General features: G+C 44.7%; 1 protein-coding gene across 2 annotated transcripts in view; it reads right to left on the reverse strand.

The window, feature by feature from the left end:
* The window catches only part of NLRP3 (NLR family pyrin domain containing 3), a 61,752-nt gene that overhangs the window by 23,089 nt on the left and 11,697 nt on the right, over nt 1–26,966 (reverse strand). The window contains exons 2-5 of one of the 2 annotated variants that reach the window (XM_053667072.1): nt 20,410–20,543; nt 6,725–7,044; nt 3,616–3,720; nt 1,145–2,909 (exon numbers count right to left, since the gene is read on the reverse strand). In XM_053667072.1, coding sequence (XP_053523047.1) covers nt 1,145–2,909; nt 3,616–3,720; nt 6,725–7,001 — 2,147 coding nt within the window. In that variant the 5' untranslated portion in view covers nt 7,002–7,044; nt 20,410–20,543. Of the gene's footprint in view, nt 1–1,144; nt 2,910–3,615; nt 3,721–6,724; nt 7,045–9,272; nt 9,351–20,409; nt 20,544–26,966 lie in introns of those variants that run through there. The other variant, XM_037148412.2, reaches the window with a different exon arrangement.

The raw sequence follows: 26,966 nt of genomic DNA on the forward strand, positions 1-26,966 counted from the left end.
CTTCTCACACCCCATCCTTCAGGAGCAGCCAGCTGGGGGCTCCTCTTGGAGCCTCAGGTGCACTCTGCAAGTGTTCTTGCCATAGCCCAACTTCCTCAGTCTGCCTGAGACTCCCAGCTGTCCCCACAAGGGAACCTTAAGTTGCTGTGAGCAGGACCTTGGTCTTAGCCACTGCTGAAGCCCCAGGGAGTGGTCCTTGGAAACCAGACAATAAAGGTGCTGGAGAAGCAGAGAAAAGGAGTTGAAAATTCATTGCTGCTGATGAAAGGGTCCAGCCTCCATTCTCCTTAATTTTGTCCCACGTCTAGTGTCTCCTTCAGAGGTCACACCCATGCCCTCACAGAGCAGCCACCTTCCCACAGCTTCTGGGGCTGTGGCAGTCCCCAGGGGGACTTCAGAAGTCAGGTAACAGCTGCTCCACTGCCTGCCAGTGCAGCCTTGGGTGCCCAAACCCTGCACATGGGCAAACAGACCCTGAAGGTGGCACTGCTGGTGGCTGCTGCCTGGTTGCAAGCACAGTGTGGGGCCTTGGAGCACTCTCTCCCCTCTAGCCCTGTTTTCCTCAGTTTCCCCTTTTCACATTTCTTTAATGAAGCCCTGTCCCTCCCCATTGTCTCCTGCACACACTCTTCCTCAGAACACATTCATGTGTTGTTCTCACCAGACCCACTGCCCAAATCCCTCTCCCTCCTCTCCACTCACCCTCACCCCATCCCCCATCTGTCAAGCCACAGACTTCACCCAGAGAGACCTCCCCCAGTGTCCAGTGTGGGAGGGCCTTCTGTCCTCTGTGATCCTGGGGCAGAGTCGCTGGGCCACATTTGCCTTTTTAATATTGACTAGCTATTATCACACTAGACTCCAAGTGGACTGCAAGCGACTTGAGATTACAAACATTTTACTCAGTTCCCTATTGCTTCCTTGGCTTTTTCTCATCCCACTTATACAGCTACCCTTGTTCTACTGATCAGTCTCTACCAATGAAGGGATCTACTGGCAATGGTGGTGGCTGCAGTATTACAGAGCTATGGCAACTGCATTTGAAAGACAGTTGAGAAGCAGGAAGAAGGAGAAAGTGCCAAGAGAAAGGTGGTGGAAAAGTGGAGGGCAGGCTCTACCACCTGCCTGAGTCCAGTCTCCTTACCGATGAGAGGAGGCAGAATGAGTGCCTGGGATGACACACTGGTCCACATTGGAGTATCTGGCTGCCTCCTCCTCCTCCTCCTCTTCCTCCTCCTTGGGCGAGTTATGGAGCCACCTCAGGGAAAGGAATTGCACACTGGAACAGTTCTTGATGCAGAAAGAAGAAACCACGTGATCCATTCTGGTGGAGAGACTGATCTCCATTCTGGGGAAGTGGCACATGGCCCTGCGTACGAAGTCTGCCTCCTGCATCTCGTACAAGCAGTAGAATAGCTCTAGCTGGCTGGGCTGCATCCTCAGGGTTGGGGCCCTGGCTTGTACCTCAATCCACCTCAGCAGCTCCAGCCTAATGTGCTGGGAAATCTTACAACTCAGCTTCTTCTCCAGGTAGGAGGTTCTCTCCTGATTTATGAGGCCAAAGAGGAAACGGACAACAAAAATCAGATACCCCTTTTCAAACTTGCCATAATTTTCAAGAAGGACTCTCACATCTCGGCTGGGGAGCTCACAAGGACTCTGTGGTATGTTCTTGGTCCCCCGCTGCTCCTCCTCCTCCAGCAAGTAGTACATGGCAGCAAAGAACTCCTGGAAAGTCATGTGTATGAAGCTGTAGAACTTCTCACAGTCCACCTCCTTCTGGAATAGGTTCACCCTCAGGAACGCAGACACATCGGCCTTCTGCAGGCCGTGGTTCCTGAGGTCACCCTCCTCAAACAGGATCTTCTGGTTCCATATTCCATCCGCAGCCAATGAGCAGAGGCCCCGAAGGTTGGCAGAGACATGCTGCCTCTGGCTCCCTGCTTGAGACTGCAACAGGCTGGAGAGGAAGAAGATGTACACTGCAGTGGTGGTCTTAGAAGTCTGGGTGACACTTTTGCCACTGTCCATCTGCTGTTTCAGCCCGGTGCACACAATCCAGCAGACCAGGGGGATGAAGCACATGGTGAAGAGGACGTCATTTTCCTGGATCAGCCTAAAGGCTTCCCAGGCCTGCTGCTTATCAGAGAAGTATTTAAAGAAATACTCCTTCTTCTTGGCCTCTGAGAAACCCAGAATCTCCACGTGCCGCGGACGGTCCAGAAGGTGGTGCAGCTTCTCCAGGGCCACAGGCCTCGTGGTGATGAGCAGTGAGGCTTCAGGGAGCAGCTTCTTTCTGATGAGGCTGCTTAGGACAATGTCCACACGCTGCACCTCCTGCCAGTCTGCGCAGAGCACCTCTGCATGCTCATCAAAGGCTCCCTGAAGCTCGTCGAAGCCATCCATAAGGAAGAGGATCCTGGCCGGCTTCCTCATGATCTTGCATAGGGGAGGGTTGGGGTCAGGGCAGCAGCTGGCCATCAGGTCCCCCAGGCTCCTGCATGTCCCCAGGCTCACCTCCCGGCAGTGGATATAGAACAGGTAGTCAAACCTGTCCTGGTACAGTTTCTCTGACGCCCAGTCTAGCATGATCTTCCTGGCCAGAATTGTCTTGCCGATGCCCGCCGAGCCCTGGAACACCACCGTGTGCACAGGCTCTGAGTGAGGGTCCTCAGACTCAAACAGCAACTCCAAGTTTATGGAACTAAGAGGGCTGTCCTGCATCTGGGCCACAGTCCTGCCAATGGCCATGAATTCCTGCTCCCGTTCCTGCTGGCTTGGGTACTCCTTGACGAGCCGCAGCCTGGTGTAGCGCTTATAGAGGTTCACGCTCTCTCCCAGACGGGCATTCCTGTCTTTAATGCACTGGAATCTGCTTCTCACATGATTTCTGTATTTCTTACAGTAATCTATAGCAGAGACAGAAAGTGAGACTCCGGGAAAGCCCAAGCACGTCCCCCTGAGATGAGCTCTCTACAGAGGCCTGTCATCCCTAGGGAGAGGTGACTGGAGCAAAGAAATGGGGGTGCAGTTCCTCCCCACAACCAGGTATAATTCTGGGGTGTCAACATTTTTCTATACACAGTTAAGCAGAAGAACAGCCAAAAGTCTGGGTGCTGCCCCCAACCAGAATATCATTTTTTAAAAGATTTTATTTATTTATTTTTAGAAAGAGGGGAAGGGAAGGAGAAGGAGATGGAAACATCAATGCATTGTTGCCTCTCACACACGTCCTACTGCAGACCTGCCCTGCAACCCAGGCATGTGCCCTGACTGGGAATTGAACTGGCGACCCCTTGGTTCGCTGGCCATCACTCAAGCCACTGAGCTACACCAACCAGGGCCAGAAAGTCATTTTTATGTAATGATACTCCCTTAGGTAGTACAAAGCCCATGCCTTTTAAAATCCAAAACTCTCAATGGTCTCCCCTTGGTTTGGGTACAGCATTGGGTACAGTGAGGACACTGTACCATGTCCTCAGCTACCAGGATTTCCTGAACAGGGCCTTTGTGCTTCAAGGAGCAGGAGCCCTCCAGGCAACCTGCTCCCCAGCTTTCCAAGGCCTCCCAGACCAAATCTCCAAACCCAGTGGATAACACCACCCCCATGGTTACCTTTCTTCTTTTTGCAAATAGAGATTCTGGAAAGGTACCCCAATAGGCCCATCCATTCCTCTTCAAGGCTGTCTTCCCGGCATACCACAGACACCTGTGCACTATCTGAAAATAAAGGAGAAACATGCTGTCAAAAACTAGGACTCCTGACTAGGGTGATGTCACTGAGACCCCACACTAGGCACAAGTCAAAGGCCCCTGCCAGGACATCAGTCAAACCAAAACACAGCTCAGAGTTGCAGACAGCAGGTGTGCAGCCGACGGTCTGGCCAGGGGGCATGGCAGTGGTCCTAATTTCAAAGCCATGGCATTGATCCACCCTCTAAGCATCATGTGCCCACAGAATCCAGTCTCAGAATCTCCTTCCTAGGCCCAGAAAGCAACCTGCAAACATGTGCGGCAGCAGGTTTCTCTGTTCCTCATGTGTCTGTGGCTGTCTCCCCTACCCCCAGTGGTCTGGTGTTGGGGTCTCTTCATGCTCACCAGTATCCCCAAGGTGGCCAAGGGCCAGCAGGATCACCCTTCCCTGATCCCTCCCAAATGCCTGGAATTTGTCGTACCCACATTCTGGGTCTTCAAGGGGGAGAATTACCAATGTGGTTTGTGTCTAACTTGGTGGTGCAGAATTCTGGCTGACTTTAGATTCACCTATGAAGCTTTAAAAATACTGTATCCATGGCTTCACTCCCATGACCCTTTTTCAGGCACCATTATATTCTTAAAGTTCCAACCTGCACCTGCAGTTGAGGATCACAGATCTGAATGGTTACTAAATGACACGTTTCAAAGTGGCATTTACCAGGAGAAACTTAGACACAATAGAGCGAGAACAAGGCACCAGGGGAAGCACACGGTGTAGACGCCTGCGGGTAGGCAGGAGCCCATGGGAACATGAGGGAGTGCTAATAGGCCTCTCCTTACCCCGAGGGCAAATGCTACTGGTGGCCTGGTCACAAAACAAAACCCACATTAACTCAAAGCAAAACCACAGCTTACCTCTCACCTAAAGCCTGACTCTAGCCGCTCTTCCCACCCCCCAAAAAGAAGTTCTGACCCTGGTCATAATCCTTCCACCTCAAAAAACACATGTGGGAGCCAAGATGCCCCAGTGGTTACGAGCCAGGCTTGGGCCACAGATTCACCTGGGCCTCACCTGGCCTAGGCCCTGATGAGGACACAGCCCTGGGCAATTCCAGGATTCTTGCAAAAACTAAAAATCTGTGCCCATTGAATAATGGTTTTCCATTGCCCTCTCCCTGGAGCCCCTTGCAACAACCTCTTGCTGTGTCTGTGAACTTGACTCCTCTGGGTGTCTCTTATACATGAATCATACCGGTGTCTCCATGAGGCTGTCATACTGCATTTAGTGTAATGAAATGGAAAATTCATTTGAAAGTGCTGGCCTCATGGGGTTCTTGTGAGAAATGATCAAAATCCATAAAAACTGAAACTAGGATTCACTTGAATTTGGTTACTAAACATGAGACTACAATGTGTCATCACATGCAATTTGTTTGTAACACCCACTGCTATGTACCCTCCTCACACCCTCTAGCATTTTCTCTTCCTTGTCACACCCACATTGCTTCCCCACCTCACCGTGCTTCCTCTGACCTGCTGCGTCATTGAAATGCCTCCTTTCTACTAGCTCAACATCATCAGTCTGTGACTTTCTCGATTTCTCTGAGACCACCTTGTGACCTTCCCTTGCTGAGGAGACCAAGCTGCTCCCGCCCTGTCCGCACTCCCAAAGGAGCATCCTGAGAGGCTTCTCATGCACTTTGCACAGTCTGCAAGTGGGCAGACTGTGCCAGAGATTCCAGCTGGTGGGCCCTGCTGGCAGACACAGAAGGAGCTACAGACAGAGTTGCAGCAAGTTTCAGATGCAGGAGAGATGTGGATAAAGTGGGACTAATCAGGGAAGCTTCCTAGGGGTATGTGAACCCTGACCTGGGTTTCTAAAGGAGTTAGAAAAAAGCAAACAGCTTTCTTCCACCTTCTCATAGCATGATCATGAGAGGGACAAAGAGAATGAAACTGAGCAAAATAAAAGAAATGATTAAAAAACAAACACATCAACTTTGATGCATCAAAAGCTACCATTAACAGAGTAAAAAGGCAACACATGGATGAAATGAGAGAAATTATTTGCAAATTGCATGCCTAATAGGGGCTTAGTATCCACGATATATAAAGAGCTCCTTCAAGTCAACAACAAAAAATAAGCAACTCAATTAAAACATGGGAAAAGGGCTTGAATAGACTTTTCTTCAAACATAAATGGCCAAGAAGCTCATGAAAAGGCACTCTATATCTCCAGTCAATAGGGAAATGCAAATCAAACACCTTTGCAATATCATCTCGCACCCACTAGGACAGCTACAACAACAACAACAATAAAAATACATAAAATGAATGTTTGCAAGGATGTGGAGAAATTAGAACCTTAGTGCATTGTTGGTGGGAATGTAAAATGGTGCAGGCACTGTGGAAAACAGTGTGACAGTTCCTCAAAAAAAAGGAAACATAGAATTACCATGTAATTCAATAATTCCACTTCTGGGCATATACCTAAAAGAACTAAAAGCAGGGTCTCAAAGAAATGTGTACACCCATGTTCATAGCATCATTATTCACAATAACACAAAGCTAGAAGCAGCCTGAATGTCCACTGGTATGTGGAAATATAAACAATATGTGGTACGTACTTACCATGGAATATTACTCTGACTTAAAAAGGAATGAAATCTTGTCATATATGGCAACATGAATGAAGATTGAGGACTTTATGCTAAATGAAATAAGCCAGCCACACTAAAAGGCGAATCCTATATGATTCCACTTATATGATGTCCCTAGAGGAGTCAAATTCATACAGACAAAAAGTAGATGTTGGGTGCCAGGGGCTGGGGGAAGGGGCTGGGGAATTGTTGTTTCATGGAAACAGTTTTGCAAGGTGGAAAAGCATTCTGGTGATGGATTGTATAGCAACATGAATGTGTTGAACACTCCTGAAACATACACTTAAAGATCGCTAAGATGGTAAATTTTGTGTTATTGTACATCTATCTTATCGAATTAAAACAAATTCTTTTCTCCTTGTACTCACCCCACTCTGGCTCATCCCTCTTGGCCTTCTCATAAAGGTCTCTCCTGTTGATTGCAGCAAAAATCCAGACTGCCATGCCCCATGCCTTCTGCTCCCCATTGAAGTCGATCATGAGGGTGGCTAGATCCACAGGATCTGCTTTCTCTGTCTGGCCCCGGGGGAGGGCAGTGCAGCCCTTCTGAGGGGGATAGTCTTCTAAGTGCATCTTGAACTTCTTCAAGTCCATGTCCTCCAGGTCCTCCAGGTAGTGGGCCAGCTTGCAGCGAACACTTGCCATGCCTATCTGCAGCCCTGGTCAGGGCCTTAGGGAGTAGGTCCAGCTGAGAAGTGGGGGTGGAAACAGCATATGGGTAAGGAGAGTAAAAGGACAAAAAGGCCCCGTTCAGGCCCCCTTTACCGGAGCTAGCTATCTCTTCCTTGAGCCCATCTGGCATAATTAGCTGTTGTTTCTGTGAGCCCCTATTTACAGGACTGGAGAGATTACTAAAAGCATCCCCCATGCAGGTGCTTTAAAACTTACACAAACAGGACATGCCAGACCAGAACATCCAGACCCTAAACCCAAAGATAACAGCAGAACAAACTGAAGCCTGCATGATCAGCCTGAAACCTCTCGATTTACGACTAATCGCCATGAATACCCAGCTGTGGCCCCCTCCCACTTTATCACTCAATAAAAGCTCACAGCACTAATTTTTTGCTGCTGGTGTATCTCTCCACACCGAGCCCCTTTCCCCTCTGAGAAAGTCAATAAAACTTTGCTCTCTGCATTTTCTTCTCTTTGTGAATTCTTTCACAGCCCACGTCACCAGCCACCCCAACAGAGTCTCTTTCAAAGTCTATCCTCAAAGAGAATCACATGATCAAAAAGTCAGAAGACTGAAAGGAAATAAGTCATTGAACTGTAATGAACTTCATCTGCAGTTCTGAAAAGTGAGCCCAATGCCTACCAGACAGTTGTTCTCTTGGCTCAACTCAGGAGTGTCCTGAGCCAAGAAGGAAGACATCCCTGTGGGGAGAAACAATATTAACCCAGAGACAGTCATACCAGCAGGGTAGTGGGTGCCAAGGACACTGCATGGTGTCACCTGTGAGGGTCCCAGGACACTGCTGACTGGGCCACAATCTTGGGCAAATGTGTCACTATCCCTCAACTTTAGTTTCCTTGTCTATAAAATGACAGAGTAGAAAAAATGGTTATTAAGTTCATTCCAACTGAAAGACTCCAGTTCCTTGTTTCTCTGTTGACCTCAGGAAAAGAGATTGGGGAACAAAGGAGGAGAGCAGGAAGTGAGTAACTGTGGTGATCCTGGAGAGGTGGGTGGGAGGGGATAGTCCTGGATGCCCTCCAACAGCCCTCTGCAGGAGAGAGACTGCAGTGAGGCAGCACCTGAGTGCACAGGGGAACAGTGAACACACATCTTTCTAATGTGTCCTGTAAAATGTGTGATTGTGATCATTAGAGTATGTCACACTGACTGAGAGTGTCTCGGGAGCTAGACATGGCTGATGCTTCCTCCCCCCTCACCTGCACAAGGCCCCCTGAATGATGGGGGCCTCACCCACAGCATGATGCAAGTGTAGACCAAGGCAGAGAGATGAAGCCAGCAAGGGACAAAGCCAGGATGGAGACCAAACTCCTTGGTTTCTGAGTTCAGGTCCCTAAGCTGTGCTTTTCACAGCCTGAAAAGATGTGAGACTATTGGTTCCACCACTTAACTAGTTACCTCAGCCAGATTGGAACAGAAACAATCAAAGACAGTAAACAGTAGTTAAAAGACAAAGACACTCTCCCAGCCTTTATCACATGAAGACTCATTATCACATTCAACAACTCAGGCTTCCAAGTTAGACTTCAAGTTGCACAAAGAGTAGAAATCAGCTCTTTCACTCTCTCACATCTCCTAGGTTTTGGATGGAGGGATGGACACGTGACTTTGTTTGGGCTCTATCCCTTCATATTACTGAGTTGAGAAAAGCTCATCCACCAAAGCCACAGACAACAACAACAGAGGGAATGGCCCGATGGTGATTCATGGTACCCACCATTTGGTGTACACCAACATGCTCATCACTCTGCCTTCTAGCTCTGCTCTTGCCTCTCCACTTCTGGCCTCACATGTCTGTCTAAGTCCATCCCCTTATGTATTTGACTGGGGGAGTGTTTTATCTTCAAATAGACCCACTTGCTCACCAACCTTTCCATCCACATCAAGACTCCAGCTCTCCTCCTCCAGCTCTCATCCCCCATCCCAGACTCTTCCCTCTTCTGTCTCTTGGTTTGTAAGGATGCCCATCTCAGCCCTCCACTTGGCTAATGTGCAGGAGTCCTGAACACAAGCTGTGATACTGCTCCTGTCCCCAGCCCACACCACAGAGGCACAGAGAGTCCACATAATGATAACTATACAAGAACATTCCAGAAATGCTGTTAAAGGATACACAGAAGGCTGACAGAAGAAATCCCTTGTGAGTCTGGCCCTGGAAACACTCTCCCTATTCCTCCCCAGGCCCATGTGGCCACCCTGTTCCACGGAGCTGGACTCACCCAGATGCTGGCATCAGGAACAGCCCAAGAGGAAGCTTGGTGAATTTATAGTCTAAGACGAAACTTAGTGAACTGTAGTTATTACAGCCCAGCAAGGTCAGGAAGGATGTGGTCTCAGTGTGGACTGAACAAGATTGCACCACAGGCAAAGGCAGAGACTAACTGACAGTTACTCACATCTCTTGGGTTTTCCAACCCAAGAGAACAGTGTTCTCAAAGCAGGGCCTGGATACAGCCACTGAAGTCTGGCCTCTCTCGGGAGCCACCAGGTGGTGGGATGGGTGAAGCAGGGTAGGAAGGTTCAGCACCTGTGTGAGTGTTGTAAGGACAGAAGAATGCAATGCGGATCCCCCCAGGGCTAATGAACAGGGGATCCCAGGCTCTCTAAGATGTCACATGGTGGCTGTGGCAGGCAGTAGGGATTCTCTCCATGGACTGTTAATTTTTAACCATTTTATTGAGGTAAGTGTACACCATGAAACCATCACCATCAAGGCCAGAAACACATTTATCACCTCCCAAAGTGTCCTCTCTGATGATGATGATGATGATGATGATGACAATGACATACATGTGCAATAAGGACACTGAACATAAGGTCTGCCCTTTTAGCAAATGGTAATACACAGTGCAGTATTGTTCACTACAGGCACCATGCTGTGCAGTAGACCTCTGGGACTTTGTCATCTTGTACAACAGAAACTTAAACTACCCTTTAACTAAAATGCCTTTTCTGCCTCCTCCCAATGCAGACAACTGCCATTCTACTCTATGTTTGGCTATTTCAGATTTCATATATAAGTGAGGTTATAGAGTATGTGTCTTACTATTTCACTTGGCATAATGCGCTCTAGGTCCATTCATGCTATCACAAATGGCAAGCTTTTATTCTTTTCATGCCTGCTTTTATGTCTTGGCTATTGTAAATAAGATGCAATAAACATAGGAGCACAGATACCTCTCCAAAGCCCTGATTTTATTTTTCTCAATAGGCACAGATTCCACTCCCTGAATCACTGACTCACTTACTTGGCTGACATTTGTGGAGCACCTAGTGTGAGCCGGGCACTCCCACAAAGCTGGGCAGCTCTGTGCTTCACTTAGGGAGCTGGGTGACAAGCCCAGAGGCCAGTGTCCTGGCTCTCACAGTGGCTTCAGGACCACAGTCTAACAGCAGCATGAGTTCAAGAGAGTAAAGGAGTGGGGGGGTGGGCACTCAGCACCTCAAGTGGGCTGAGGGACTCTGGAGCAAAAACAAGTGTCCAAGTACAGCATAGCAGCAACTGGCAATTGACTTTGTCTCTTTGTGCCTTGGTCTCCTCATCTATCAAGTGGGACAAAAGTGACTGCCCTAAGGATTGAGCAAATAGATAAATATGAGGCCTTGGAAATGAAACCTGATTCAGAGAAGCCAATCTGAGTGGCCAACTCCCGGTACTGCCACTGTTGGAACTCCACACAGCTCGGGGATATGGGAGAGAGGCCTCTGCTTCTCCTGTGGCTGAGGTGGGAGAACAGCCAGGTCCCTCCCCTCCGTGTCACTGAGGCCAGGTCCTGTGGGGGCAGCAAGGACCCTGGAGGTCGAGAGACAGAGACAGTAGTAAGATCAACTTCCTAAGGGAAAGGGGTGCCTCATGCACCAGGAACAATGGGTTTTCTTTTTAGGAATGAGGGAACTTTCCCTTTCTCCTTCGTACCTTTCTATATAGTTAAATCTTCATTTTGTTGCCACGAACTTGCATTATTCAAACCAAACTAAAACAGTAAATGAAAACAACAAACTAAATAAGTGAAATTAACTAACACTGCTTCTTCAACATAAGCCCTAAAAGAAATCCTCCCATTAAATGGTTATCAGGCCCTGACTGGTGTGGCTCTGGTGTTTGGGCGCCATCCTGCCAACTGAAATGTCACCAGTTCAATTCCCAGTCAGGACACGTGCTGGGTTGCAGGTTTGATCCCCGGCTGGGAACAAGAGATGCTTCTGTCACACAGCAGTGTTTTTCTCTCTCTTTCTCCACCCCTTCCCCTCTCTCTAAAAATAAATGAATAAAATATTTTCACAAAACAACAAATGCTTATCAGAACCTGCCTGTGAAAGAGGCATGCTGTGCTACATGCATTTGTACAAATAAAGAGAAATTGAGTTAATTTAGGACTTTTTAAGGATGCAGTCAACAAGTTAATGGTGAAATTGATACTTAAATTTGAGGGGTCTGACTTCCAGGATGAGATTTAATTTTTGTTGTTGAATAATCAAAACAAATTGTGAATTATTTTTTCCTCCTTGAACAATTATGTACTTTTCATATTGTTCTAGTAATACAAGGTCTATCCAGAAGGTATCCAGCCATGTACTATGAAAAATAGAGACACTTGTTAAAGAAGATCCAAGATACAAGAAACATTCTACATAAAACAATGACACTTCAGTCCCCTTCAAAGTAGGAACCTCGAAACCTCTCACAACTCTCCTAATTGCCATCAGCTGTCCCATTGTATTTTCCTGAATCTTATCAATGGTCTGAAGTCTCTTCCCTTTCAAAAGGTGACTTAAGTTTTGGGAAAAGAGGGGACTTTCAGCCAAGATGGAGGCCTAAGTAGATGCATTGTGCCTCCTCACACAACCAAAACAAGGACTGCAACAAATTTAAAAACAAAAAACATCCAGAACTGCCAGAAAATTGAACTGCATGGAAGTCTGACATACAAGGACTTAAAGAAGAAACATTCATCCAGACCAGTAGGAGGGGCAGAGATGGGCAGCCAGGCAGAGAAGACTCAGGGCAAGGCAGCAGCTGGTGGACCCAGGGATGTGGTGACTTGCAGACTGGGTGGTCCCACATTTGTGTGCAGTTTCACCAGGAGGAACAACTGGGAAGTGAGATAGACCACACAACCCAGAGTTCTAGCATGGGGAAATAAAGCCTCAAAGCCTCTGACTGAAAACACCTGTGGGTGTTGAGGCCACAGCAGGAAAAACTCCCAGCCTCACAGAAGAGTTCTTTGGAGAGACCCACGGGGTCCTAGAACATACACAAGCCCATCTACCGGGGAGCCAGCACCAGAAAGGCCCAATTTGCTAGAGGGTAGTAGGGGAAGTGACTGAAAACCAGCAGAGAGCAGAGCAAGCAGCACTGCTCCCTCTTGGACCCCTCCCCCACATTCAGCATCACAACATATTGATGTGTGTTGCCCCACCCTGGTGAACACTTAAGGCTCCACCCCTTACTACATAACAGGTGCACCGAGACACACAAAAAAACGTCCCAAATTAAAGAATAGATGAAAGGTCCAGGAAAAATACAACTAAGCGATGAAGAGATAGCCAACCTATCAGATGCAAAGTTCAAAACACTAGTAATCAGGATGCTCCAGGAACTTGCTGGGTACTACAAAAGCATAAAAAAAAGACCCAGGCAGCAATGAAGGTGGCCTTATGTGAAATAAAGAAAAATCTCCAGGGAACCAACAGTGATGGGAAGGAAACCAGGACTCAAATCAATGGTTTGGAGCAGAAGGAAGAAACATTCAACCAGAACAAATGAAGAAACAAGAATTCAAAAAAATGAGGAGAGGCTTAGAACCTCCAGGACAACTTTAAACATTCTGATATCTGAATCACAGGGGTGCCAGAAGAAGAACAAGAGCAAGAAACTGAAAACTTATTTGAACAACTAATGAAGGAGAACTTCCTCAATCTGGCAAAGGAAATACACTTTCAGAAAGTCCAGGAAGCACAGAGAGTCCCAAAGAAGGTGGACCCAAGGAGGAACACTCCAAGGCACATCATAATTACATTATCCAAGATTAAAATGAAGGAGAGAATTCTAGAAGCAGTGAGAGATAAAGAGACAGTTACCTACAAAGGAATTCCCATTAGACTATCAGCTGATTTCTCAAAAGAAACCTTACAAGCAAGAAGGAGCTGGAGCCCTGGATAGTATGGCTCAGTGAATTGAGTGTGGCCCTGTGAACCAAGGGATTGCAGTTCAATTCCCAGTCAAGGCACATGCCTGGGTTGCAGGCCAGTTCCCAGCAGGGGACGCACAAGAGACAATAATCCATTGGTGTTTCTCGCACTCTGTCCTTCCCTTCCCCTCTAAAGATAAATAAATCAAATATTTTTTAAAGACATGCGGGGGTGGGGGGGCTGGAAAGAAGTATTCAAAATCATGAATGTCAAGGACCTACATCCAAGATTGCTCTATCCAGCAAAGCTTTCATTTAGAATAGAAGGGCAGATAAAGTGCTTCTCGGATAAGGTCAAGTTAAAAAAGTTCGTTATCACTCAGCACTTATTATATAAAATGTTAAAGGGACTTAGAACTATGAACAGTAAAATGACAATAAACTCACAGCTATTAATGACTGAACCTAAAAAAAACAACTAAGCAACACCTAGAACAGGAATAGACTCATACAAATAGAAATCACATGGAGGGTTATCAGTAAGGGAGTGGGTGGGGGAGTGGGAGGAGGTGAGGGAGGAAAAGGTACAGAGAATAAGTAGCATAAATGGTAGATACAAAATAGACAGGGGGAGGTTAAGAATAGCATAGAAAAAGTAGAAACCAAAGGACTTATATGTATGACTCAAGGACATGAACTAAAGGGAGGATGAGGGTAGAAGGGGACATACAGGGTGGATGGGAATAAAGGGGGAAGAAATGGGACAACTGTATTAGTATAATCAATAAAATATATTAAAAGAGAACAAGGTTTTGGGAAAAGCCAGAAGTTGCAGGGCACCAAATCTGGGCTGAAGTGGAGCTGAGTCACCTGGGTGATATGATGTTTCACCAAAGAAAAAAACTCTGCACAAGACGTGATGCATGAGCAGGTGTGTGCAGTAAAGCTGCCAATCACTAGTTGCCCATAGCCTTCTGAATCATCCAAGTAGTTTCCACAGAGGAATGTTCAAGCTTTGTGCAAAATTTAATGCTGATTTTTGCTGTACTTAGTCATTTTGAATGTGATGGCCACACAGTACACATGCTCACTCAATGGCATCCACTGCCCCCACTGACTAGTACAGTGAAGTTGTCATTATTCACCATGGGCATTCCAGTCCACTTACATCAATGGCTGCCAGGTTACATTAATGTCACACAAACTGTTCTTGTTATATTAACAATGGCCGGACTTTTTCTGAGCAGACCTCATATGTATGTATATATTCTAATGAAATGGTTGGGCTCTAGTGAATTGCAGTTTATCCTTTAGTTCTCTTGACAGGGGTCTTTTGTTTGTTTTTATTTGGGTGAATTGAGTAAATGAGATTACTGGACGTGCAGTAAAAATCCAGGCCTTTTTCATACACAGGTTTCTGAGTTCTCACAAGCACATATGGCCACACAACCACTGCCACAGTTGAGAGACAGAACACTTCTATCACCCCCCAATCTCTCCATGCACCACTTCATAATCAACCTCTGTCCCTACCTATAGATCCTGGCAACCATGGGCCTGGTTTTTCTAGCTAAAGTTGTCCATTTTCCAGAGCATCACAGGCAAAATGCTATGGTGTGTGGCCTTTTAGACCCAGGATGGCATAATCAATAAAATAAATTTTAAAAAAGGAAAAGTGCTATTAAATTGCTTAAACACTGAGGCATGCATGGTGATCACTTCAGTGGACTTGTCCCTTCCATTTCCAGCTCTGCCATCTTCAGAGTGTGACTAAGGTCCTCCATAGTCACAAAATGCCATGGTCATTCCAGGTATCTTCCTTTGATCGACCACATCGATTGACAGCAAAAGACCAAATATTATAAAAATTCTTTCTTAGGAGCATGAGCTATTTCTCTGTGAAGTTTAGGTCCTGTAGCCAGAATTTACTTGCCAGCCCACCCCTTACACTATCATTACTAGGGCCCCCGGAACCTACAATGGAGTTGGAGAAATGGGTTAACTCTTTCGGAGTCCTACAGGGAAGGGGTGGACACTTGCACAGGTTTGGGGTCCTTTTAGCAAGGAAGAAGTCAGCCAGTTTATGTTGGTCAGAACACCTGTGGGATCTGCTCCCCTCCTGTGCAATGTACACTCTTCATGCCTAGTGTTTTTGCAGTTTGTGACTTGACATGGATTAGAAGGCATAGGAAAGAGAATCAGCACCTATTGGGGGAGTAGAAACAAAGGGCCTTTTTACACAGAAGACTGCTGTGCTGATGAAGGCTTGGTAAAGAGGCAAGCCTGACTTTCAGGAACATCCTATTTCTTTTAAAAAAAAACATTTTATTTATTTATTTTCAGAAAGAGGAGGAGGGAAGGAGAAAGAGAGAGAAAAACATCAGTTGGCTGCTCCCACTCACCCCTAGCCAGGGACCCTCCAGCAACCCAGGCACCCCAGGCATGTGCCCTGACAGAAAATCAAACTGATGACCTTCTGGTTTGTGGCCCATTCCACTAAGCCACAGCAGCCAGGGAAGGAACATCCTGTCAAAGCCACCAAATCCCTGTGCTAAGTAACACTTACTCTTTTTTTTTTCTGTTTTAATTACGAAGTTGGAAAAAGGTCAGTAAAAATGTATAGTGTAGAAAATAAAAGTCCTCTGTATGCTCCCACTTATTTCTAGTTTCAAATATAGTTCTTCCAGATTTGTCTAAACAGTACCAACACACACACACATAAATATATATATATATATTATATATATATACTAAAAATTAGTAATACTATACATATCTTCAATAACTTGCCTAATATCTGACAGAATAATATCTACAGGAAATCCTTCCAGGTTTCCAAGCATGAGGCATTTAGCTTCAGGAAGCCTTCCCGGTGATGAGAGGAGTCAGACTCGGGCTGACCAGTAAAACTGCAGTGATGTAGTATCCTATTTTGTGCTGCTGTCCCCACATGGGGCCACTGAGCCCTTAGAATGCTACTAGTGCACCTAGCACTAGATGGTTAACTTTGATTGATTGTGTTTGAATTTCACTGTGCTGAGTGCAAGGTTGACAAATGGCAAGTGCCAACAGCCAAAGAGAGTCTCTCTGCCAGAGAAGCCATGTGCTTTCTCATGCACACACAGGAAAAGTGACAGCACCCACAGCCCAGAGGCATGACCACCAGTGGAGTGGAGCTGAGGCTCAGGATGTGAGGGCATTTGGGCCCAGGGACATACATAGAATTCAGGGTGTCCAGCTGTGATCACTGCTTTGCTTTGGGCTTTCTGATAGAAGCTTGACTTGAAATGATTTGGGTCTTTGTCTCCACACCAATACTTTAACGTTTACTGTCTGGATTTGAGGGTTTAGAAAACCCCTATGGTGTTTCCTCACTCTTTTCCTACCCATAGAGCCAGCACTTGAATAAGTCACATGTATTTGGAAGTGGATGGGGAAGTGTGTCCATCCTAGCCTTAGGCAGGCTGTCTTTTTTTAAAAATATATTTTATCGATTATGCTATTACAGTTGTCCCATTTTCCCACATTTATTCCCCTCTGCCCTGCAACCCACTCTCACCCACATCCCCCCTACCTAGTTCATTTCTATGGGTCATGAACTACACATAAGTTCTTGGGCTTCTCTATTTCCCATACTATTCTTAACCTTCCCCTGTCTATTTTGTACCTACTAATTATGCTACTTATTTGCTGTACATTTCCCCCCATCCTTCCCTACCCCTCACCACTGAGGTGACCACTGAGGATCTCCCTTTCTGTCATTCTGTTCTAGTTGTTTGCTTAGATTGTCTTTGTTTTTATTTTTGGGTTTTTTTTTAGGTTTGGTTGTCGATAGTTGTAAATTTGTTGTCCTTTTACCGTTCATATTTTTTAGCTTCTTCTTTTTCTTAGATAAGTTTAACATTTTATATAATAAGGGCTTGATGATGATGAACTCCTTTAACTTGACCTTATCTGGGAAGCACTTTATCTGCCCTTCCATTCAAAATGATAGCATTGCTGGATAAAGTCGTCTTGGATGTAGGTTCTTGCCTTTCCTGAACTTCGAATACTTCTTTCCAGCCCCTTCTTGCCTGCAAGGTTTCTTCTGAGAAATCAGCTGATAGCCTTATGGAAACTCCTTTGTAGGTGACTGTCTCCTTTTCTCTTGCTGCTTTTAAGATTCTCTCCTTATCTTTAATCTTGGGTAATGTAAGTATGATGTGCCTTGGTGTGTGCTTCCTTGGGTCCAACTTCTTTGGGACTCTCTGCATTTCTGGGACTTCCAGAAAGTGTATTTCCTTTGCCGGATTGGGGAATTTCTCCTTCATTATTTGTTCAAATAAGTTTTCAATTTCTTGTTCTTCCTCTTCTCCTTCTGGCACCGCTATGATTTAGATGTTGGAACATTTTAAGTTGCCCAGAGGTTCCTAAGCCTCTTCTCATATTTTTGAACTCTTGTTTCTTCATTTTGTTCTGGTTGAATGTTTCTTTCTTTCTTCTGGTGCAAATCATTGATTTGAGTCCAGGTTTCCTTCCTGTCACTGTTGATTCCCTGCACATTTCCCTTTATTTCATTTTGCATAGCCTTCACTTCTTCCTCTATTTTGTGACCATACTCAACCATTTCTGTGAGCATCCTGATTACCAGTGTTTTGAACTCTGCGTCTGATAGGCTGGCTATCTCTTCATCACTTAGTTGTATTTTTTCTGGAGCTTTGATCTGTTCTTTCATTTGGGCCATATTTTTTTGTCTTGCCATGCTTATTACATTCTAAGGGGTTGAGCCTTAGGTATTGGCCAGGGTAGGGCAATTCACATTGCTGTGTTTAGCACTGAATGTGGAAAAGAGATTTGAGAGGGAACAATGAGGCTTGCTCAGCTCTCAGCTGACTTTCAGTCACTTCCTCTGCTATCCACAAGCAAATTGGGCCCTTCTGGTTCTGATTTCCAGGTGGGTGAGTTTGTATACATTCTAGGACCCTATGGGTCTCTCCAACACACTCTCCTGTGAGACTGGGTGTTTCTCCCATCGCCACAATGCCCACAGGTTTTATCAGTCAGAGATTTTGAGGCTTTATCTCCCTAAGCTGGAACCCTGGGTTGTACAGTCTGTCTCGCTCCCCAGTTGTACCTCCTGCTTACTCTGCCAGCTACCATCTCACCTGCCCAGGTCCTTCAGCCACTGCCTCACCTTGAGTCCTCTTCATCCCAGCTGCCCATCTCTGTCCCCCCTACCAGTCTGGATGAATGTTTCTTCTTTAACTCCTTGATTGTCAGACTTCCATACAGTTCAATTTTCTGGTAGTTCTAGTCATTTTTTGTTTTTAAATTTGTTGTTGTCCTTCTTTTGATTGTGCGAAAAGTCACAGTGTATCTAGCTAGGCCTCCATCTTCGTGGGAAGTATCTAATAACACTTTTCTGGTGCTTACATTGAAAGGTCACCCTCACAGTAGGTGCCGATCTACAAGAACAACTTTGATCAATTGTTCTTCTCTGTGAGTCTCCATTCCCTGCAGTAAACTCTATGCTAACACTGATACAGGTGCAGCTTTACTAACACCTGGTACCTGTGCTGATGGGCAGTAATATGGGCCCTAAAGATGGTTAAGTATTTCTGAAAACACCCATTCTATCAGCCACAGCCAGTCCTGCACAGGTGCCCCTCATGGTTTTCCCTGGGGCAAACACAGCTCCAAAATATCCGACAGTTCTGAATTCCAAGCTAGACCAATGGTTTTTGGTTTATCTTTTCTATTTTTAACTCCAAGATCCAGAATTCTGTTTTATTTCAAGGGATATCAACCTTTTCCCCCATTTAGATATATAAAAAATAGCACAAAGTAATTTACAAAGTTTCCAGGAGTATAATTTGACTTAAAATACTGCCTTTCGGGTCTCATTGCATTATTCTTAGCCAGACTATTGGTACCAAATAACATTACAACTCCCTGAAAATATATGACTTATAAATAGTAGATTTCCACCATATTTTTTCTAAATTATTTCTTATTTAAGCTATTTTAGCAATTTATGTATTTCAATATAACTTACATTCTGTATTCTGCTCCTTAAATGTCTTCAACTCATGTAGATTTTCAGATTTAATCTTCTGTATAAGAGAGCTCACTTACCTAGACTTTTAGAGGTTTTTTAATTGACTGGGGTGATATTCATTAATGAGTTTCAAACGTGCAATTCTATGATATACCATCTGTGTATTTTTTTGTATGTTCACCACCCAAGTCAAGTCTGCTTGTAGAACAATGGTCTTGAATGAAAGGCTTTTATAATGAAGTGAGCTCTGAGAGAGATTTCTTGAGCTCCAAATAGTGTGAACATTTGTGAACTCAAAATACATTTTATCTCATAAACTACAACAACAGAAAATTGTGGGGTGACATAAGAACAACTTTAAAGAACATGAAAGATTCAACAGAAGACGGAACAGAGAAGTAGATACGTAGCAACTCCTGCCGTGGAGGACGTTATGTATCAACTTGCCTGGGCCACAGTACACAGGTATGTGGTCAAAACACCAGTCTGGAAGGTGGTTTTTAGATGAGATTAACCTTTAATCAGTAGACATCGAGTAAAGCAGAGTACCCTCCATAAAGTGGGTCAGCCTCACCCAACCAACCGAAGGCCTTCAGAGAAAGGCCTCTCTTAAGAGAAAGACTGAGGTCCCCAGAAGAAGAGGGAATTTTTCCTGCAGTTTGGTTTCAGACTCAAGACTGCAACAAAACTTCTCTGGTCCAGTCTGCCCTGCAATTTCAGACTTTCCAGCCCCACAAATACACGACCCAATTATTTAAAGTATCTCTCTCTATATATAAAGTATTTATATAGAAATAGATATAGCCCTGGCCAGGTGTCTCAGCTGGTTGGCCTGTAGTCCTATACAGCAAAATGTTGGGGGTTTGATCCACAGTCAGGGCACATGTGAGAGGCAACAAATCAATGTTTCTCACATCAGTGTCTCTCTCTCTCTCTCTCTCTCCCTCTCTCTCTCTCTCTTTCCCCTTTCTACTCTCTAAAATCAGTAAAAATATATCTCCTTGGGTGAGGATTTTTAAAAATGAAATATAGATATATAATGTGTGTGTATGTGTATAGGGTCTTATCCTGTTCAGGCTGCTATAACAAAATACAATACCATCAAATGTAGGGCTTAAACAACCAACTTTTGCCCCGACTAGTGTGGCTCAATTGGCTGGAGTGTTGTCCCATAAAGCGAAAACTCACCAGTTCAATTCCTGGTCAGGGCACATGGCTAGGTTGTTGGTTTGGTCCCCAGCTGGGGAATGGATGAGACGCAACTGATCAATGTTTCTCTCTCACATCGATGTTTCTCTCCCCCTCTCTCTCCCTTCCCTACTCTGTAAAAATAAATAAAATACATCTTTAGAAAACAACAAACTTTTATTTCTCACAGTTCTCGATGCTGGAAATCCAAGATGAGTCACCAGAAGATTCAACACTTGCTGGTTCATAGGAGGCCACCGTTTTACCTTTTCTCACATGACTGAAGGAGTGAGAGGTCTTCTCAAGAGCACTACTCACATTCGTAAAGGCTTCACTCTCAGGACCAAATAACCTCTCAAAGGTTTCCACTTCCAAACCCTGTCATACGAATTTGGGGTAGACACAAACACTCAGCCTATAACATGTGTTAATATTATATATACATATATATAATACATATACATCCTGTTGACTCTGTCTCTCTGGAGGACCCAGACTCTCCCCGTGCCTAAGTGAGGACTCAAAGCTCAAGCCCCAGAATGAGGAGTCGCAAAAGCTACTAGCGAGTGTAGAGGGTCTGAGAGTAAAAAAAAAAAAAAAAAAAACCCCATAAACAGAGCCACTTTCAAATGGAGGCAGACCTGCCACACCAGAGGAGCTGCCTCGTACATCTTCTGCCTCAAAACTGGGAAAGTCAAAGGGGCAGAGTGACCCTTGGAAGGAGGCTGAAAGCAACCCTGTGTCCCAAAGAACTGTTTGCAAGAATAACAAGAAAGCAGATGTTAATAACTACTGGGCTAAAAATTGAAAACACTTTAAAATTAAGATCAGGGAGGGAGTAAGGGGTGGAAGGACTGAGCAAAAGGAAAGAGGACTCATGGACAACAGTGTGGTGATTGTGGGGGAGTATATAAGGGAACTAAATGGTATTGGAAAAAGTACAATAAAAATTAAGTTAAATTAAATTAATATCACTAGTTTCCCTGCACCAATAGCAATTCCTTCCTTCCACTGATGTCATTGTTCCCCTTGCCTTTCTCTTAGTACTCTTTGCCTTTGTCTCCTAATTGGAACACTGGGTTTCTGCCAGAATTAGGGATTCCTTAACAGCTATTCTTTTTATTCTTTTTTAAAATTTTAATTGCTGTTCAACTACAGTTTTCTGTCTTTTACTCCCATCCCAGCCCCCTCCCCCAGTCCTCCCCACCTCCCTCCCATTTCCACACCACCTAGTTTTTGTCCGTGTGTCCTTTATACTTTTTCCTGTAAACCCTTCCCCTTTTCCCATGAAATTCCCTCCCTTCTCCCCACTTGTCACTGTCAGCCTGTTCTCTATTTCAGTGTCTTTCTTTAGTTTGTTTTGTTTTTTTTTTTAATCTCAAGTAAGCGCTTGTTGCCTCTCAATTTGAAAGCCTTTTATCTTTAGGTTAGCCTATTCAGCATAGTCAGACAGGATAGGAAGTGGCCTCACCTTCATGGTCCAGGGTCCACTGGAACCAGGTACAGCACCTGCAGAGCCTCTTTCGTGCTCAGTGTTCATGGGTTGCTGCCTCCCTGAAGCCCTCTTGGAGCCAAACCTCTCTTCTTTGTTGCTTAAGGTCAAATGCCTTTATTTGACATAGGGGGAGGGGTTTTTCCCCTCAATGGGGAGAGATTGCCAAGGTGCCAGCAAATGACAAGATGCCACAGGAGTTTGCTACCTTATTGGAAAGAGTCACTTTTTCTCTGGAGGGATTTTCCACAGCCCCCACATGTAAGAGGTGCTGGGGAGGGGGTGGTCAGTGGCTTGGCTCACAAGGTTCCTGATGTGTCAGTACTCACTGAATTGTGCTCTCTTGTCTCCTGATCCTGTCTTTCTGTATGTTGTTTGTCATAAGACAGATGTTGTAAGGATAGAGAACCAAACCTCTACAGGACAAAGGAATTCACTAAAATAATTTCTAAAAGGTCCTAAAAAATAAACTTTGGACATCTGGGTAAGCACTTTAAACTTTCTTACTGTTTGTCCTGGCTGAAACTTGGCACAAAATTTCGAGGATCTAATGATTCTATGATCAGAAATTTGGCAAAATTAGAAGTCTAATGAATCTTACCATTTGCAACAACATGGTCAGGCCTAGACGGTATTATGTGAAGTAAGTTGGTCAGAGAAACACAAATACCATATGATCCCACTCATATGTGCAATCTAAAGAACAAAATAAACAACAAAACAGAAACAGATTCACAGACACAGAGAACAGACTGATGGATGCCAGAGGGAAGGAGGTTTATGGGACTGGGTGAAAAGGTGAGGGGATTGAGAAGTACAGATTGGTAGATACAAATAGTCGTGGGGAGGTAAAGTGCAGCATAGAAAATACAGTCAGTAATACTTTGTAACAACTGTGAATGGTACCAGGTGGGTACTTGAAATGTCAAGGGGAGCAGTTTGTAAAGTTTAAAATTGTCTAACCACTATGCTCTCTACCTGAAACTAATACAAAATAATACTGAATATAAACTGTAATTGAAAAAATAAAAAGTACAAAATGCAGTGAAAAAAATTTTGGCAAGATTTAAACTCTATTAGCATTTTCCTATGACTCAATAAGTTCCAAGGTCTTCCAATTGATAATCAGAAATGTAAACACAGCCCACAACTGTCTAAAACTGAATAAACCAAAGGAGGGGAAATGAGAGAAAAAAGTTTAAGAAAAAAACAAAAGCTGCTAAAAAATTTCCCTTGCCTAAGCAGTACCCACACCCAATCTCCTTAAAAACTGTTCATCAAGCCCTGACCAGCATGGCTCAGTAGGTTGGGTGTCATCCCACAAAGCAAAAGATCACAGGTTCAATTCCTGGTCAGGGCACATGCCTGGGTTGCAGGCCAGGTACCTGGAGGGGGCATGTGAGAGACATCTGACTGATGTTTCACTTGCATGTCAATGTTCCTCTCCCTGTTTCCCTCCCTTCCCCTCTCTCTAAAAATAAATAAATAAAACCTTTTAAAAAAATTGTTCAAGTACAAATAAAAAGCTTAAAGCCTTTACATCTGAATGAATAAACTTAGTTTATTTCAACTGTTATAAATTAGCGGTATTTTGCCTTATTGTACTTGTCTCGTGGCTGTTTTTTTTCTAATATGTATGTTTGCATACCTCTGGAGAAGATTAATAAAAGTAGCTTATATAAAAAGAATTCAGTTTAATTGGCTTAAAGATATTAAGCACTAACCTCCTCCAGGACAAACTGGAATTACAACTATATTATAGAAAATTCATCTTGAATAACCAGCTGAACACTAGCTAGAGAGAAACCTTATAACGAAAAACTTATGGGAGGGTCTTCCTCCAAGATGAAGGCATAGGTGGAAGCACTGTACCTCCTCGCACAACTAAGTTTAAAAACAACAAAGTTTTAGCAGCAGAAACGCAGCCAAACCACGGAAAATTGAACTATACAGAAGTCTGACAACAATGAACCCTTCAGCCAAACTGGTAAGAGGGGCAGAGCCAGCAGCAGAGCGCGGTCCACAGGAAAGATCCACCGGACCGACCTGGGCGTATGACCCAGGCACACCTGCAGCTGTAGGCAGATCCCAGGTGTGGAGTAGCAGGCGAACCCACTGAGGGCTGACCACGGTCACACATTCGCGCGCAGATAAACCAGTGAAGGGGCGAGCGGTGAGACAGACTGTGCAGGCCCCAGTGGCAAGAAGCAGCAGAGGGAACCGCCATTGTCCCTCTCTGACCCTGCCCCCACATACAGCGTCACAAACCAGCAACCTGGGGGGCCCCGCCCTGGTGAACACCTAAGGCTCCGTTCCTCATACATAACAGGCATGAACAGATCAAAACATGGCTCAAGAACAACTCAGAGCCCCAGAGCCCATAAATCTAAGCAATGAAGAAATAGCCAAACTTTCAGATGCACAGTTCAAAACACTGGTGATCAGGATGCTCACAGAACTGGTTGATTTCAGTCACAAATTAGAGGAACATATGAAGGCTAAACTAATTGAAATGAAGGGAAATGCACAGGAAACCAATAGTAATGGAAAGGAAACTGGGACTCAAATCAATGGAATGGACCAGAAAGAGGGGAAAAAAATGACCAAAGAGAAAAGGATGAAGAAACAAGAATTCAAAAAAATGAGGAGAGGCTTAGGAACCTCCAGGACATCTTTAAACTCTTCAACATCCAAATTATAGAGGTACCAAAAGGGGGAAAGGAACAGCCACCAGTGGAAAGCTTATTTGAACAAATAATAAAGGAGAATTTCCCCAATCTGGCAAAGGAAATAGACTTCCAGGAAATCCAGGAAGCTCAGAGACTCCCAAAGAAGTTGTACCCAAGAAGAAACACACCAAGACACATCATCATTACATTAACCAAGATTATAATGAAGGAGAGAATCCTAGAAGCAGCAAGAGATAAGGGGACAGTCACCTACAAAGGAGTCCCCATCAGACTGTCAGCAGATTTCTCAAAAGAGACCTTACAGGCAAGAAGGGGCTGGAAAGAGGTATTCCAAGTCATGAAATCCAAACACCTACATCCAAGATTGATCTATCCAGCAAAGCTTTCATTTAGAATGGAAGGACAGATAAAGTGCTTCTCAGATAAGATCAAATTCTAGGAGTTCATCATCACCAAGCCCTTATTATATGAAGTGTTAAAGGGACTTATCTAAGAAAAAGAAGATAAAAAAGATGAACAGTGAAAGGACAGCAAACTCACAGTTATTAACAACCACACCTAAAACAAAAGCAAACTAAAAGGACAGCTAGATCAGGAGCAGAACCATAGAAATGAAGATCTCATGCAGGGTTAGCAACAAGGGAGTGGGAGAAGGAGAAGGGGGGGAAGGTACAGAAAATAAGAAGCATAGACAGTAGATAGAAAATAGATAGGGAAGGGGGCAAGATTAGTATGGGAAATATAGAATCTAAGGAACTTGAGACAGGTGGTCATAAACTAAGGGGGGAGTGTGGGGGGAGGGGGTGTGCAGGGTGGAGGGGAATGAAGGGGGAAATAGAACAACTGTAATGGAATAATCAATAAAATATATTTTTTTAAAAAATTTTAAAAAGAACTTATGGAAGCAATCATTCTACCACATTAAGACTGGTAGGAAGTGTGGAGGTGCAAGAGGGCTGGATGGGCTCCCACAGGCAGCAGCTGAAGTTACAGAAGGATATTTCAGCTGTTGGGGGGGGTCCCCTGAGATTTGTGAGGTCTAAACCTCAAGATAGACTCCCCAGCCTAGAAGTACCAGAACCTGGAAAGGCATCTGTGTAACACCTGGCTGTGAAAAGCAGTGGAGTTTCTGTCCACCAGGGATAGATGGCTAGAGACATGGAACTTCTCTTAAAGGGTTAAATACTCAAAATCTCACTTGTGACCACTTATCCTGGGCTCTGGCAGAAAGAGAGCAGAGTGGACTAGAGACACGTGAGGAGGAGAGTCTGGGGCTGGTAGCTCTGAGGAGAGAATCCAACGATCAGCTACTAGGATCTCTGAGCTCAGTCATTCCCTCATACTGCAGAATCATCAGTCTCAGGTAGAGCACTCCCCTCAAAGCTATGCCAGCCTGAGGGGAAGCAATATTCCTACCCCCAGAAATCCCTCTCCTTCTACCCTGTGGAGCTTAAGCCTGGATGAAGCGTACAGCTGGGGAATATTTCAGTGACTGAGACTAAGAGGCAGGCTGCAGGTGGAGGCGGATCTCTGGGATCTCTGAGACTTTAGATGACCTGTGCTGGGACCAGAGCAGGTTAAAGCCAGCCTTGGTGCACAGCCTGGTCTTTCAGCATGTGCCCTGGCCCAGCAGAGGAAGCCACAAACTGTGCATCACTGATATCTCTAAACAGGTTGCCCAGGGACAGTCATAGGCAGCGTCTCACCTAGGTCTGTACCAGAGTCTTTAAAGATCTACCTAATACATAGAAACAAACAAAAAGAAGCAACCAAAATGGGGAGACAAAGAAACAAACCCCAAATAAAAGAACAAGAGAATTCTCCAAAAGAAAAGCTAAATGAGATGGAGGCAAGCAATTGATCAGATATAGAGTTCAAAGTAACAATTACAAAATTGAAGGAGAAATAAAAAGCTTCCCAGAAAAGAAGAAGCTAAAGTAGTCTGTTACCACCAAACCATATTACAACAAATCTTAAAAGGCTTGTTTTAAGGATAAAAAGGAAAAAACAGAAGAACATAGTTTTAAAAAATAAAATGGCAATAAATATGTTTCTGTTAATAATTACTTTAAATGTAAATGGCTTAAATACTCCATTTAATGGCTTAAATGGCTTAAATCAAGAGACATAAGGTACCTGAATGGATAAGAATACAAGACCCTTATATCTGCTGTCTATAAGAGACCTACTTCAGCTCTGACTGGTGTGGCTCAGTTGGGCATCATCCAGGAAAGCGAAAGGTCACTGGTTTGACTCCCAGTCAGGGCACATGTCTGGGCTGTGGGTTCAGTCCCTAGTCTAGATGCATCTGAGAGGCAACCAATCAGTGCTTCTCTCTCACACTGATGTTTCACTCCCTCTCTCTCTACCTTCCC

The sequence above is a fragment of the Artibeus jamaicensis genome, unplaced genomic scaffold (assembly GCF_021234435.1).
Source record: "Artibeus jamaicensis isolate MK-2021 breed Jamaican fruit bat unplaced genomic scaffold, CSHL_Jam_final contig_1285, whole genome shotgun sequence".
Taxonomy (NCBI): Eukaryota; Metazoa; Chordata; class Mammalia; order Chiroptera; family Phyllostomidae; genus Artibeus; species Artibeus jamaicensis.